Source organism: Lissotriton helveticus, chromosome 9 (genome assembly GCF_964261635.1).
Source record: "Lissotriton helveticus chromosome 9, aLisHel1.1, whole genome shotgun sequence".
In the NCBI taxonomy this organism is placed as follows: Eukaryota; Metazoa; Chordata; class Amphibia; order Caudata; family Salamandridae; genus Lissotriton; species Lissotriton helveticus.
The window spans coordinates 271,659,823-271,674,275 of NC_136070.1; the positions used below are offsets into that span (position 1 = coordinate 271,659,823).

The window sequence follows — 14,453 nt, forward strand, 5'->3', positions numbered from 1 at the left end:
CAGAATGACATCACAAACTTCAGGAGGCAAGTCAAATGGCATCAACTGTCGCCGCTCAATCTCCACGCATGTAGGTGGAGGCTGGATGAGTTTGGGTGGAGGACCGTCCCCTGTTGCTGCGACAGAAGGTCCTCCTGAAGAGGCAGACAAATCGGGGGATCGATTGACATACTGAGGAGCTCGGGATATAAGTATCTTCGTGCCCAATCGGAGCCACAAGGATGACTTGGGCCCGGGCGCGCTGGATCTTCTTCAGCACTCTGGGCAGAAGTGGTATAGGCAAAAGGCATACAACAGACCGCAGCTCCACTCGCGACGAAAAGCGTCTCTGAGCGAGCGCCGCCTTGGAAATCCCAACGTGCAGAACTCATGACATTGTGCGTTCTCTTCGGTGGCGAATAGATCTAACCAAGGCTCTCCCCACTGTTGAAAGAGACCTAGCGCCATGTCCGAGTTCAGACACCACTCGGGATCCATCATGCACTGACGGCTGAGTTTGTCCGCCCTGGCGTTCAGGGAACCTGCCAGGTGTTAAACCATCAGGGTGATGCCTTGATGTTCCAGCCATGTTCAGAGGTGCAGAGCTTCCTGATAAAGGGTCCACGACCCCACCCCACCCTGTTTGTTGCAATACCACGTGGCGGTGGTGTTGTCCGTGAACACCTGCACTACACGTCCCCGGACAGAGGGAAGGAATGCCTTCAGTGCAAGTCGGCTCGCCCGCAGCTCCAGAAGGTTGATATGGAGCCGGGCCTCCGTCCAAGACCAGAGGCCTCTGATCTCCGCCTCTCCCATGGCCACCCCATCCTAGGAGGAACACATCCGTCACCACAGTGTGCTCCGGGTGAGGAAGGGGGAGGGATCTGCCACTGACCCAATCATGGTCCGTGAGGCACCACTGCAACTGTCTCGCAGTGCCCTAAGAGATCAGGACGTGGTCGGACAGGTTGCCCTGATGCTGTGCCCACTGGAACTTCAGGTCCCACTGCAGAGCCCGCATCCACCACCTGGCGTGATGCACCAGCAGGATGCAGGAGGCCATCAGTCCCAGAACCCATAGGGTCGTCCTGACCGAAATTCGGGATAAAGGCTGAAAGATCGGAATCAGAGCCTGAATATCCTGAACCCGCTGCTCGGGTGGAAAAGCCCGAAACTGCGCCGAGTCCAGACCGCTCCAATGAAGAGGAGCTTCTGCGAGGGAATCAGGTGCGACTTCGGCACATTGATGGAGAACCCCGGCAGTTGGGGCACGACTTGTCATCGTGGTTGGCCCCCAAGCAGTAGAGACACCGGGTGTGGGGGTCGGTAACCGACATCAGTCGGTGACAGGCGTCACACAGCTTGAAACCGGGCATCCCTACCGGCACCAGGAGTCGAGTCGACTTCAAAAAGATAGACAAAAAGTCCAAAAAGTTAGTCAAAAAATGACTAAGGGTACGTGCTCTTCCCAGATCTGCGCTTCCTGGCGCAGAAAAGAGAAGAATGGACATCAGTGCGTGGGGCGGCGCCTAAGTACTCCAGTGACGTCATTTCAGCGATCAGGACGCCGACAATGGACCCGGAGCCGCAAGACGACGCCTACCAACGCGCAGGGGTACTGCTGACGAAAACTTTCAGGATCCAGTTTGACGCCTGGGGATATTCTAAGGTAAGGAATCTAATACTAACGTGTTTCTTTCAGATATACCCCTTCTGTGTGGTGTAAATTGGCTATTAGTTAAGTCCCCCATGGAACTCAACCTGACCACCGTCCTTACAATTTCCTGATGGGGGATGGATCTGGCCACTTATAATCCCATGAGATTAATCAGATTAACGACTGTTACCCATTCGAACCTCACAGGAGTGTCTAGTTGCTTCTCTGAGGACGTACCACGTGGTCCTCCATCAATGACCTCCGACTAGACTGGCCAAGGAAATGTCTCTATCCAGGTGTCAAGTGCCTCTAGATCTTATGCAAGAGTCACTTTCCTCTTGTTTGTATTTCGTTGTTCCTTTAGTGGGAGCAGATCCTGGCTGCATAAATGAAGCAATGATGAGTCATACGTATTCCAATCACCTGAACCACAGGGCTTCAGAGATGCACATACATTGGCATTTATTTAAGAAAACATTTTTATTGTTGAATCTTGGCTCTGTAGGAACACGTTTCCATTCTCTCTTGGAATTAGATACTCTTCTTTACACACATTAGAAGCTCTGGTTAGTTCTTCCACCGTATTTGCTGTTTAAAAGAAAGAAAAATGCATGTTTATAAATAGATGACTTTAGAACATCACATATCTCGTAATGCAACATAATGTACATTGTTCTTTTTTCCAGGCCTGTAGTGATTGGACAATACTTTGTATGATATGGTGATGATTTATAAAGCTTTTCAAAAGGCAAACAGATGGCTCTGCTCTGTAATCATACACCTTATGGTTAAGGTGGGGAGCGACCTAGCCCTTATTTCCTCATTTTCGGCACAAGCCTCAGCAATGGGGAGCACAACAGTAGCACTATATAGGCACAGATTACCTCCTTGTGAAAAAAAAGTCCAAACCCCCTAGAACCAAAAGCAAGACTGGGGAAACAGACCCCGGGCAGGATTCTAGAGGCCATTGTGCTATTCCTGGCATCTTTCAAACTGGAAAAAGAGCAATAGTCCTGTTCGGGCCTGCTCACCAAAACTGCCGTCCTGGGGCAGCCAATAAAAGAGCAATAGGATGCATCATAGTCTCCTGTGTCCCCTTCCAATTGTAGAGCTTTAAAGGCACACTGGCCAGTCGGGCACGGAGTGTGGTCTGGTGACATTCCTTGTACTGTTGCTCCTTTGTCCAGCAGCATCTGCTGGTCTACAAACAGACATAGGCAGTCCCTCTGCAGACACCCATCCCTGCAAATGAGATATCAAGACGGATCTTCAACAATGGAATTCCCACTGGTTGAAGACAGTGATGAGAGACCTCCAAGTATGGGAAACTTCCCCTCACAGTGGAGCATGCTTAAGGGCCCCAGAGTTGAGCACGGCAGGTGCAGCTGGACGCTGGCAGCCTCATCCGGCTTAACCTCCCTGGCCCCCCAGTTTTTGACTACTAGGGGTTGTAAGTCTATTTACAACAAGGCTTTTTTGACAGGGTGGCTTTGGGGCAGAATCTGCATGTCCTACATTGGTGGCACACATGCCTATTGATGCTAACGTGTAAATCAGTCATGTTTTGGGCACATGCAATCCTGCAACCATGACTTGACCCTTCAAGTTGTGTGCTTTTCTTTGCATGATGAGAAAGGTATGTGTGGGCTTCACTGTGAACATCTGAGACCTTTCAACAAAAGGGTTCAACTGTATGCACATCTCCTCGAGTGCAAATATCAGGCTCAAATGCTTCTATGCACATTTACACATAGATTGAATAGAACATGCTCGCCCCAATAGATTTCCTGTATGCCGGTGGTTTAGAATAACTTTTTTTTCTGCCTAATTATGGAAATTCTTATAAGATGGTGTCTAGCTATAGCCACAGTGTTGCCCCCCCTGCTCAGTTAATTTATATAGTTTTCTTTTTTTATGGTTGACATCTTCACTGACCAATATATGGCGCTGCTATTTTAATCTTTTGCGGCTATTTTTATACACTTTGGAAAATAAAGTTTCTTTTAAAGGATTACATCTTTTGCTGCGACCTGAAGGACCTGGGTCCCAATTTTGCCTTTATTAAAAGCTAGTACATTTGCTGCTGAGCAAGTGCAGTAGATAAAGTTTAAATCGAGTGGTGCCCAATTTACTGAATATAACCGGTTGTAGATAATTTTTTGTACTACAATCTTGGAGCAGGTTTTGTTTTTAACTGGGTGGGTGAATTTATTTGTTGCTTATTTTTTTGATGTGTTGAACTGAACCTAGAAGGATATTTTTACAGTATAGAGAAGTTTAAAATAAATATTACTTTTATAGTACATATAGACTTTGACCCTGGGCAAAATAGAAACACGTTTTTTACTTTGCACCTGTTGCTCACGAACATGAATTAACACGTAATCTAGATCTTGCGAGCAAGGTAAATCTGCATCTTCATTATTAGTCTCTGGTAACCTCAGCCTCTCGTGCATTTTAACAACCAAGACCAAATATGGACCGCAAAATAACCGTCAGATCTTCACCCTTCCAACTGGCTCCTATGCTGGTAAAATATGCTTGCATTATCTCATGAACAGAGTTTGGAAATCAACTTTGGGAACTGTTCGAAACTATCTCCAGCAAAGATTCTAATAAAATGTCGATCTATTTGATGCCTGAATAACTAATTTGCTATCCAATCTGAACAGTTTTGTGCTTAAAATAATGGAACTAATTCCAGCGCTATACAGCAGACATGTTTATAATATTTTTATTTTTATTTGCCCAAATCTAATGCATGCTGACCATTGCGTTTCAAAATAGATCTATCAAGTTGCAATTTCACAATGTAATTATAATCTGGCAGCTAAAAAGCTTGTCTAGATATTTGAGCAGTAACAATTCAACGACAACCGAAATTTTTTATAGATTCTTACCACAGCCTATTGCTGTATATTGACATAGCTTAAGAACTTGGGGAAGTCTCCTTCATCTTTCCAGTAAAGAGGTGATTTGAAGTGTTGGTTTATGCCTGGTGGTAGTGATTATTACATACTCTGCATGAGCTTGCCACCTACGTTCTCGGGTGAAGGGTTCTTCCAACATAATTGATTCGCTTGTTGCACGCTAGTGAAGACAGAATTGCTCCCGAATACTTTAACTAGGTTGGTATCCTTCTCCACCTTTTTAATGTCTTTATCTAAATTGGTGCACCCTTTTGTCATCAGCTGCAGACCACTTTTATATTGATAAATAACATTAACCGTAGATCGTAATAAACAGTCCATGAGCAGAAATGAATGATGGACAAAATGCACTTTTTCCTACTGGTCTGCTTAATTCTTTTTACACCACATCCGTCCATTAGCTTGATAGAGAACCTGAAGTGTAATGCTACTACTTCTATTTAATGCAGGCAGTCAGAGTCGTTGCAATCTTCATTTAGCTTATTTTAACAACTTCCCAAAAAATTTGTTGTAAAATAATGTCATTCCATGCTTTTAAGCTTTGAGGCTCGTAGCCCCCTCCCCCCCCCCCGCCTATGTTGCTGTGCCATGCACCAACCAGTCTTTAACTGCTTCTGAAATTGTGCAGTGGGCCTAGACTTAAGAAAAAGTTTTCAGGATTTACACTGTTAAAATGTGAGAATGAATACATCGAAATGTAAACTGTGGTTAAGACATCAACCTAAGATGCATGGTTTAATGTCATGTCCTTTACCCCACGAAACCCTTGAAGGTATTTTGTAGTTACTGTGGGTCTTAACATTGAATGTTACTATAAATTGCCAATATTCGCACACTGTTGAAGCGAGAATGCTCTTAACTTGGCCCAATAAGTTGATATCCTGGATAATGGGAAAAAAATAAATCTTTGAATGATTGATGTGACTGCAAAACCTCAAATAAAGACTATTGTCATGTTTATCTATTAAAAAAATATAAAAAATAAAAAATGCTGAAAGCATGTTAGAAAGGGATCAACATATTTAAAGGAGAATAGTCATAAAAAGTGACTATTTGCAGGAGACAGTGGCAGCTGAGACACAGAACACCTAGGAATGAGAGTCATAAATGGAATAACAAGTAAAGATGCACCTCCAAAATTCACGTATCATGGTCCAAAATCACGATCAATAAAAGACTACACAAACTTAACCCTTCCATTGATACTGCACCTTCTGCAGTATTCAACTGAATACACTACACTTAGTGACCATTCTTACCAATGGCTAATAATGGGTATAAGTCCTCCGACACACAACAGTGACTCAGTAGATGTCGGGCTGATAAAATCAACTAACCTAAGGCGCGTCACAGGCGCGTCACATGGACAAGTAAGTCATTAACAGGCCTGTCCAGTTTAGCAAAAGTGCTACTAGAGGCTAGTATTTCAAAAACAAACAGTCAAATGGATGGAATTTACAGCCAGTTTAATATCCCAAGCACCCCCAAGTACAAACAATAAGGGACTAGCAAATAAGGGCGCTACAGGCCTCTCCCTCAAATGCCAAAGTCTAACAAGCATTTGCAATGCAATAGGTCTCGCATTTGCGAGAGTTTGAGCTCTTGGCATTGTAAATGACAATGCCTTTTATTTATGTGTTGGTTTTTAAAACATAAATAAAAGGCATTGTCATTTACAATGCCAATAGCTTAAACTCTCGCAAATGCTACAGTCTACAATTAACTATGTGCTTTGTTTGTCCATAAAACTCTGTCAAGTTTGTGACACAAGCTGTACTTCTCCTGCAATTACAGGAAGTGATTTGTCATCCAGAGCTTTAGGAATGGATCATTGAAGAATATCTTGTCACCCGTCATGCAGTGTAGGATTGAATACAGAGCTTCCCTGTCACTACTTCACTAGGCTTCACAGCAAGTTGGTTCTACAGAACATGGACATTGATGTTCCATTTTTACATCCCTCCCCTTACCATGTCCACCTATACCGGCAAGTGCTCTACAGTGCCATGGGGCACTGTAAAAAAACACATAAATCTAGACCACAAGATTGTGGCAGTTAACAAGATTTAACCTCCACCTTCTAAGTGATGTTGAAAGGCAGGAACGCCATATTATATTCTAATTAAACACTTAGTTGTTTATTCTTTGTTAGGCGTGTTGCTAACACAGCTTTGATGGTTGCTTTTTTTTTAAGTTGCTGGTGTGGTAGGTGCACAGTAGGCGTAGACACAACATCTATGTATATTTCCATACTTTAGCCATGTGATAAAGCCGTAGGCCTACAGCCACAATTCACTTTCTATTTTATGCAAATGTTGTCCCCTTATATTTAGCAAATGAATGAGGACGTAAAAAGTGAACAAAAGCAATGCAGACGCCTCCTGTGGCTAAGCCACTCGACCAAATGTAATGTGGACCTGCTCACGCAGTGAGTGATACCGAAACTGCTCAACGCGTGAATAAGAGAGAGCACAGAGAACGTTGCAGAGACTGCACAATGAGCTGTAAAGAGACAACGAAAAGAACAAGAGCACTGTCCCCCCTGTGGTACCGAGACTTACCATGAGTGACGCAGAGATTTCACGGGGGAACTGTAGAGTGAGGCAGCAGCATGAGTGGCAAAGGGAGTGAGCTGTGAGTGATGCAGAAACCACACTGTGAGGGATAAAGGGACTGAGCCACAGAGGCTGTATGGTGAGTTATTTGGAAACTGTAGAGTGAGACACCTAGAGACAGCAGCATGAGTGGTATACAGACTGGACTGTGAGTGCTACAGGGTCCGCACAGTAGGTTTGCAGAAGCTGATTCTTGAGTGACACTAGGACAGCACAAATAGTGACACAGAGATAGGGCAGGAGAGTGAGTGTATTTATTTATTTATTAAGCTTATAGAGCGTGACAGCTACCCAAAAAGGGTTTCCCGGCGCTGGAAAAGTCAGTTTGCTAGAGGACCGAAGTTGCCAATGAAATGGGAATTATTGATTGAACAGCCCAGTCTTAATGGCTCTGCGAAATCGGACATAGCTGGTTTCGGTACGGATATTCATGGGGAGAGAATTCCAAAGTTTAGGGCCTAAAAGAGAAAAGGACCTACCACCCATTCTAGAGAGTCTGAATTTGGGCACGCTGAAATAACATTGGGATGAAGATCGGAGGCAGCGTGCGGGAGTGTAGGTGTAGACAAGGGATTGCAGGTAGCGGGGGGCAGTACCCCATTTTATTTTATACATGTAGCTCAGGGTTTTAAACTTGACCCGACTCACCACTCTGAGCCAATGTAAGACACGGAGGTGCCCAGAAGGCAGGCAGAAGAGAGATGGGACGGAAATTAGAAAGAATTTTAGGGTCGGCAGTGGGCTTTTTAAGAAGAGGTGTCACCATGGCATGTTTCCAGCTTGCCGGGACCGTTGAATTTTTTAATGAAAGATTGAGGGTTTTACAGATCATGGAAAGCTGAGGAGTGTCAAGTAGTTTGAGTATCGGGATGGGAAGTGGGTCAGCTGGGGAGCCCGATTTCAGTTTACCTAGAATCTCGGTTAGGATTTCTAAGTTGATGTCTGGCCAAGAATTTAAGGCATCATGATTATGGGATAGATGAGAGGAAGTAAGGAAATTTGTGCTATTCGAACAGGTAACCTGAAGCTGCTGGGGTCTATTACAGTGCTGTTTAGATATATACTGATAGATATATTCTATCTTCTTTGTGAAAAATTGCGCAAGTTCTTCACATTGGTTGCTGCTCAGGGGGGTGGTTTGGCTATGGTTTAAGAGCCCGCTAGTTCTTTTACTAGACCAAAAAGTGTTTTGGATTTGTTCGTTGCCTCTGCAATAGTCCTAGTGACATAGCAGGCCCTAGTCGTGGTGCATGCCTTATGCTATAGCTTCAATGCTTTTTTTGTAAGCAACCCCTGATTCTAGGGAGTAGTCTTTTCTCCATATCCGTTCTAAGCGTTTGCATTTGGACTTATCATTTTTTAGCGAATCATTGAACCAGAGTGCTGGAGATTTGTGGGCTTTCACTTTTTTATAAGACGGGGGAAGACAAGTGTCAATAGCCTCAGTGAGACAGAAGTTTATCTTGGTTGATGCACTTTCCACATCGTCTGTATCGCTAAAATCCAAGGGGAGATGGGTGTCTAGGACATGCTTAAGGATGTTCATGTCTAACTTTTTCCAGTCTCTTTACAGAGACAATACAGAGACTGCACTAAAACTGACACACAGGCTACTGTCAACTACACATAGACTGCACGATGAGTGGTCGAGAGACTGCGAGTCAGTGATGCAGAGACTGCCGAGTGAGTGAGAGACAGCAGCATGAGTTACATGGAAACTCCACATTGGGTACTACGCACACGGCACTATGAGGAGCATGTGCATTGCCAGCAGCATCAAAAGATTCGTCAACATTAAGAACAGACAGAGATACACGACGACCGACAAACAGACACATAGACAGACACACCGACAGACACGGACAGACAGACACACAGATACACACACAGACACAGTGAAAGAGTGCATGCTTCCTTTTCATAGATAATAATAAGCAGAACACAGAGCTTGAACAGTAGCAGAAAACATTCGATACTGAACAGCCCTGAAAAAAATTATCTTCAATCAAGTACAAGAACATATACAGCAATAGAACAGTAGAGTGCATTTCCGGAGCCTCACAAGGCACAGCACAGCGTAGGCATCAGCAGGGTAAGCCCTCTTACACAGGGCAGGTAGTGAAACAAGCCCCATGAAAAACAAGTACCGGTGCATGACGTCATATTTCTGTTTGTCAGAGCACATATTGGTGCAAAACGGCCAGTGCACTCAATGTAAATCAACTTTGTTCTGCCCATTTGTATCGTAGTGGACTTGCAACATGATCCGAATTGTCAAATACCTTAAGTACAGCTCCGTAGCTGTACACTAAGAGGTGTCATTTTCTAAGTCATTAATAATGTCTAGAAGATATTTGAAACGATAAGCCAAAGGGTGGTAAATGTAACAGCCGTGACATCATATCGAAACTGAAACATACGTCGATATGTAGGTGTTTGGAGGAAAGAACAGCAGGAAATAGCGCCTATGTTGAGACAGGTATTCCAGGAGCCCGCAGAGAATACAGGGGCACACGCAGGATTAAGAAGTTTATGCAGGTCACTGAGATGGTTCTGGAGGGCTCTGGAGCCTCTAGAAGTGGTACGTCTGAAACCACAGCTCCGGCCTGAACCCACTGAGCTACCTTATGCTTAAGGGACTTGTGGAAACCAAGCTATTCCGCTTGGTTTGGCATAATGCCTCAGAATAAGAGTGTGACTGAAATGGGTCAGTCCTCAGATTGATGGTGATTTTTCAGCATATACCATGGCATTTAGTCAAGTGCCCAGAAGTCGCAGTGTAAAAATACAAATTTCTGTCCCCGAAGCTGTATCAGTGGTCGATTCGGATCACTAGTTTTATAACGGGTGAACTTTCCCTGGTTGACACAATCTGCAGCAAAGACCTCCATACATTGAAGGGGAGGGGCATGCTGTGTGCAGGGCCCTGTCTCAACTTTGCTGTACATACCATATCTGCTGTGGGGAATGCTCCTTCCCTTAGGCCTGGAGGCAAACGATTATATACGGGATGGAATTTCTGCAAACGAAATCTAATTTAGAGCTGCTCTATGTTCTGATCGGCCAGGTTTTTCAGGGTATGCCATGTCATCCGTCTTAAAATGAAACCACACAACACACTGAACAGAGATAAAATGCATTCACATTTGATTTAGTCAGCGGCTTGGATCCCTCCAACCACCGGCGACCGCTCCTTTAATCAATCGTGCACAACTTAATAGGCACTGGCAGGCTCCAAACACATTTTGCATGCAGAGCACGTTGTCTGCCTGAACGGGAGAAATTGACTGACTCTGCTGTCTCTGTTAGCAGCTGCACAGTGCAGCATGATTATTTTAGCCCGCTGATCTGAGAAAGGTGTTGTGCCATGTGTGATACTAGTTGTCTGTGACTTGCAGCGCTATGTGCTGGAAGTCTGTGAGTGAGGGTGGGGTGTGTGACTTCGTGTATGCGTTTGCGTGGAACCTTTGGAGGAGAAAACCGGCAAGCCTAGCACATACTTGGAACTTTAATATTACCCACAACTCAGTGAATGCCCTTCGCTGATTCTAGGACTAGGCACACACCTACTTGATGAAATGATTCAATTGCAGCGACGGGCCGCCAACTGCGCATCAAGTTCGCTCAGGCCGACTCAGCTGCACAGAGTCAGTAGTAGGTAGGTGTCCAGGTGCTCTCAGGGACTGTGAACAAACCACTCTGGCCGACGCAGTGAGTCCACATGTTGTGACTAATTATTGGACATAAACTTGTCTTCGTCTGCAGTCGAACTCCGCCCGATCATTCCTGCACTTCCGGTTTGCCTTCGGTGGCTGATAGGAAGGGGCATGCCACACCAACGCAATTAAAATAGATTTAAGGTTCCCGTGGCACAGGGCACAAAGGGGGCATGCCGCAACAACGTGATTAAAAGCGTTTAAAGCTCCCCGGGCATTAACCTGCCTTCTGCTGGGGCGGGACTACGTCCCCCAGCATTCCTACACTTCCTGTTTACCCTCAGTGGTGGTGAGGAGGGGCCACGTCGCAAAAACGTGCTTAAAAGTTCTTTAAGCTTTCTGTGGCAGGGATGCTCCTGGGACAAAGGCGGGCCGGTCTTTCGCCTGACAGGGACCAGAAGATATGGCAATAAAAAAATAAACCAGGAGTCTGGGGAGAGAAGCGGAGGGGGCTCGAGGCACATTGCCGGTGCCTGCCCCTGCCGCCTACCAAGCCCGTGCAGCTGCCACCACCGCGGGACAAGAGGAGTCCGATAGACCTGGTGAGTGGGGTGTGGGTGGGGGGGCTGTGTGTGTGTGGGCGTGAGCCCGTGAGTGGGGGGTGGGGAGGGTTCGCCCGTGAGTGTGGGATGGGGGTGGGGGGGTGCGTCCGTGAGTGGGGTGGGAGGGGGGGTGCGTGCGTGTGTGTGCGTCTGTCTGTGTGTGTATGCGCGTGTGTGCGTGCCTTCGGCCGGCATGCGTAAGCGTGTCCACAGACCATGATCGGCTCGTGCACCGGTCTGTAACACTTGGGAGGGAAAACAACAACAATATGTCTCACTGTCGACATGCGTCGCCAAGTGCGAGACCTAAAAAGGGAACTAAGAAAGTCAATTCTAGGTCATTCTGGGCGACAGTGTAAACGGTCTTGACAGACCCAATAAAGTAATAAATAACTCAAATGTGCTCAAATATGGTTCGACTACCTGACCAAGATGTCTGATAGTTGGCACTGGGCTGAAACAGCTGAATGTTCAAGTCTTCCAAGGGACGAAAAGGGTTGTGCCATTATTATACAAGGATCAAAAATATACAAGAATAGAGAAGAAGTGGGGGGACACTGCGGGAGGGACCGAAAATGGGAGAAAAATCTAAACAAGCATTTGCAATGCAATAGGTCTCGCATTAGGAAAGTTTGAGCTATTGGCATTGTAAATGGTGAAGCTTTTATTTATGTTGTTAGTTTTGAAATAATTAAAGTAATAGGTGTGTTATTTACAATGCCACGTGTTGTAACTTTTGGAATGTGACATTTGTATTTTATGTGTTGCAATATGTGTTGTTTGTCTGTTAATTAGTTGTTGTGCTATTATGAATAAGAACATTTTGTAATTAGTTTAAATAAGTAATATGCATATTAAAGTTGTTGCTGAGTTTGTGAAATTTTGCAAAGGTGGTGCGGCAATTATTAGTATTAATGAAAAACATGACATTACAATTTATGTGAAAGAAGTGTTAATTAATTATGTACAGCAAAAGTAGAATAGTAAAACATATTTTGAACATTGCTTTAGACACATACAGTGGGTGCTTCATACACACCAAAACACTGCTGATTTATACACTCAAATGTTGCTTTACACACATACTTGCATACATAGTAACCTGCCTTATATATGCATTTTGCATTGGCTCACATATATGTTGCACTGCTTTACATACACACAGTGGTACATTGCACACACATACTTTGCATTACTTTACACACACACAGTGCTGTCTTACATATACACATATGTACACACTGTCCTGCCTCACTTACATACATGCTGCACTGCTTTTAGTAAATAATATGCTGCCTCCAATATACAGCATTGTGTTAAATACACACTATGCTGTTTTACACACACAATGTATTCTCTTACACATATACACTGCACTGCCTTACACATACACACTGCAGTGCTACACATACACTGTATAGCCTTACATATATTATTTTACTTGATATGTACTGTGTTAACTTACACAACATAATGCTACTTTATTCATATACACACAAATATTATGCTGCCTTACATATAAATACACTGCATTGCATTATACACATAATTTACTGCCTTACACACACACACATTGCTGTGTTACAAACATAGACACTGCACTCCTTTACACACACTACACTGTTTAATACACATGGTGCTGCTTTACTCACATACACTGTGTTGCTTCTTATACATACTGCACTGCTTTACATACATATACTGTGCTGTTTCACACATATACTGCTGCTATACATACACTGTAATACCTTATACACATTGGCTGATTATACACACACTGCAGTACTTGACACATATACAATGCTGCCTCACATACACTATGTTGCCTCTTATGCATACAGTGCTGCTTTACATACACACACTGTGCTTTTATACATATACTGCACTGCTATACATACACTGCACTACCTTATACACATTAGCTGCCTTACATACACATTGCATTGTTATATATACATATACTCTTGCTTTATAAACATACAGACACATAATACACTTCCTCACACATATACATATTGTATTGCCTTACATATACATTGCACTGCCTTACAAATACACAGTGCCGCCTTGCATATACTATATTGTGCTGTGTTACACACCATGCTGCTTTACACATGTACATACATACACTGTGCTGCTCTGTACATACATATTGCATTGCTTTATATATACACTGTACTATCTTACATACACATAATTCTGCCTTACATACACATACACACTGCCACATTTCATACATACATAGCGCTGCCTTATACATACACAAACACACATAGTACTTTTGTATCCACATATATTGTTGCCTTATAAACAAACACATATTAACTGCCTTACACACACACATTGCTGCTTATTATACAATTATACTATGCTGTTACACACACACACAATGCTGCTTTACACATGTATACACACATATTGTGCTGCTTCATACATACACATTGCATTGCTTTATATATACACTGTGTTGTTTTACATATACGTTGTGCTGTATTATATATACATACATAGTGCATTGCATTACACACACATAGTGATGCCTTACATATACACAGATTATTGTATTATTTTTTTATTTGCGTAGTGCGGCGTTTCCATAGTGATAGGTAAAGTGAAGAGAGGGGCGGTCTTGTAGTGCTGTACTATCGAGCGTGTAAAAAAGAATACTTGGAAAAGGGCATTGAGCAGCAGGTGGCATTGTAATAGTGGCTAATAGGGCAGAGCGAGGCGGGAAGAAAAGCGATAGATCATGCAATGCAAAAAAATGTTAAGAGGGACAGGAAGCAGGCGTGGGCTTTTATGGAGTTCGTATTTTTGTTTCGGCAAATGTAAGCGTGTTTGCGGCAGTCACGGGGTGATATGTAAGAAGCAGGTGCTGCGCGCAAGCAAGAACGTACAGAGTGCATTGAGATTAATATAATAGCATTGTAATACAAATGCAGTATTTTAATATTTAATTTAAATGTAATTGCTAAAATAATTCTTTTGTATGACTGCCGATTTTTAGTATATTA

The 14,453-nt window shown here is 43.8% G+C and overlaps 1 protein-coding gene across 3 annotated transcripts in view; it reads right to left on the reverse strand.

Annotated features, from left to right (window-relative positions):
• Positions 1–2,049: 2,049 nt before the first annotated feature.
• Positions 2,050–14,453, reverse strand: part of VIPAS39 (VPS33B interacting protein, apical-basolateral polarity regulator, spe-39 homolog) — a 303,099-nt gene continuing 290,695 nt past the window's right edge. For 2 of the 3 annotated variants that reach the window (XM_078659968.1, XM_078659969.1), the window contains exon 20: positions 2,098–2,224. In XM_078659968.1, coding sequence (XP_078516094.1) covers positions 2,204–2,224 — 21 coding nt within the window. In that variant the 3' untranslated portion in view covers positions 2,098–2,203. Of the gene's footprint in view, positions 2,225–14,453 lie in introns of all 3 variants that reach the window. The other variant, XM_078659967.1, reaches the window with a different exon arrangement.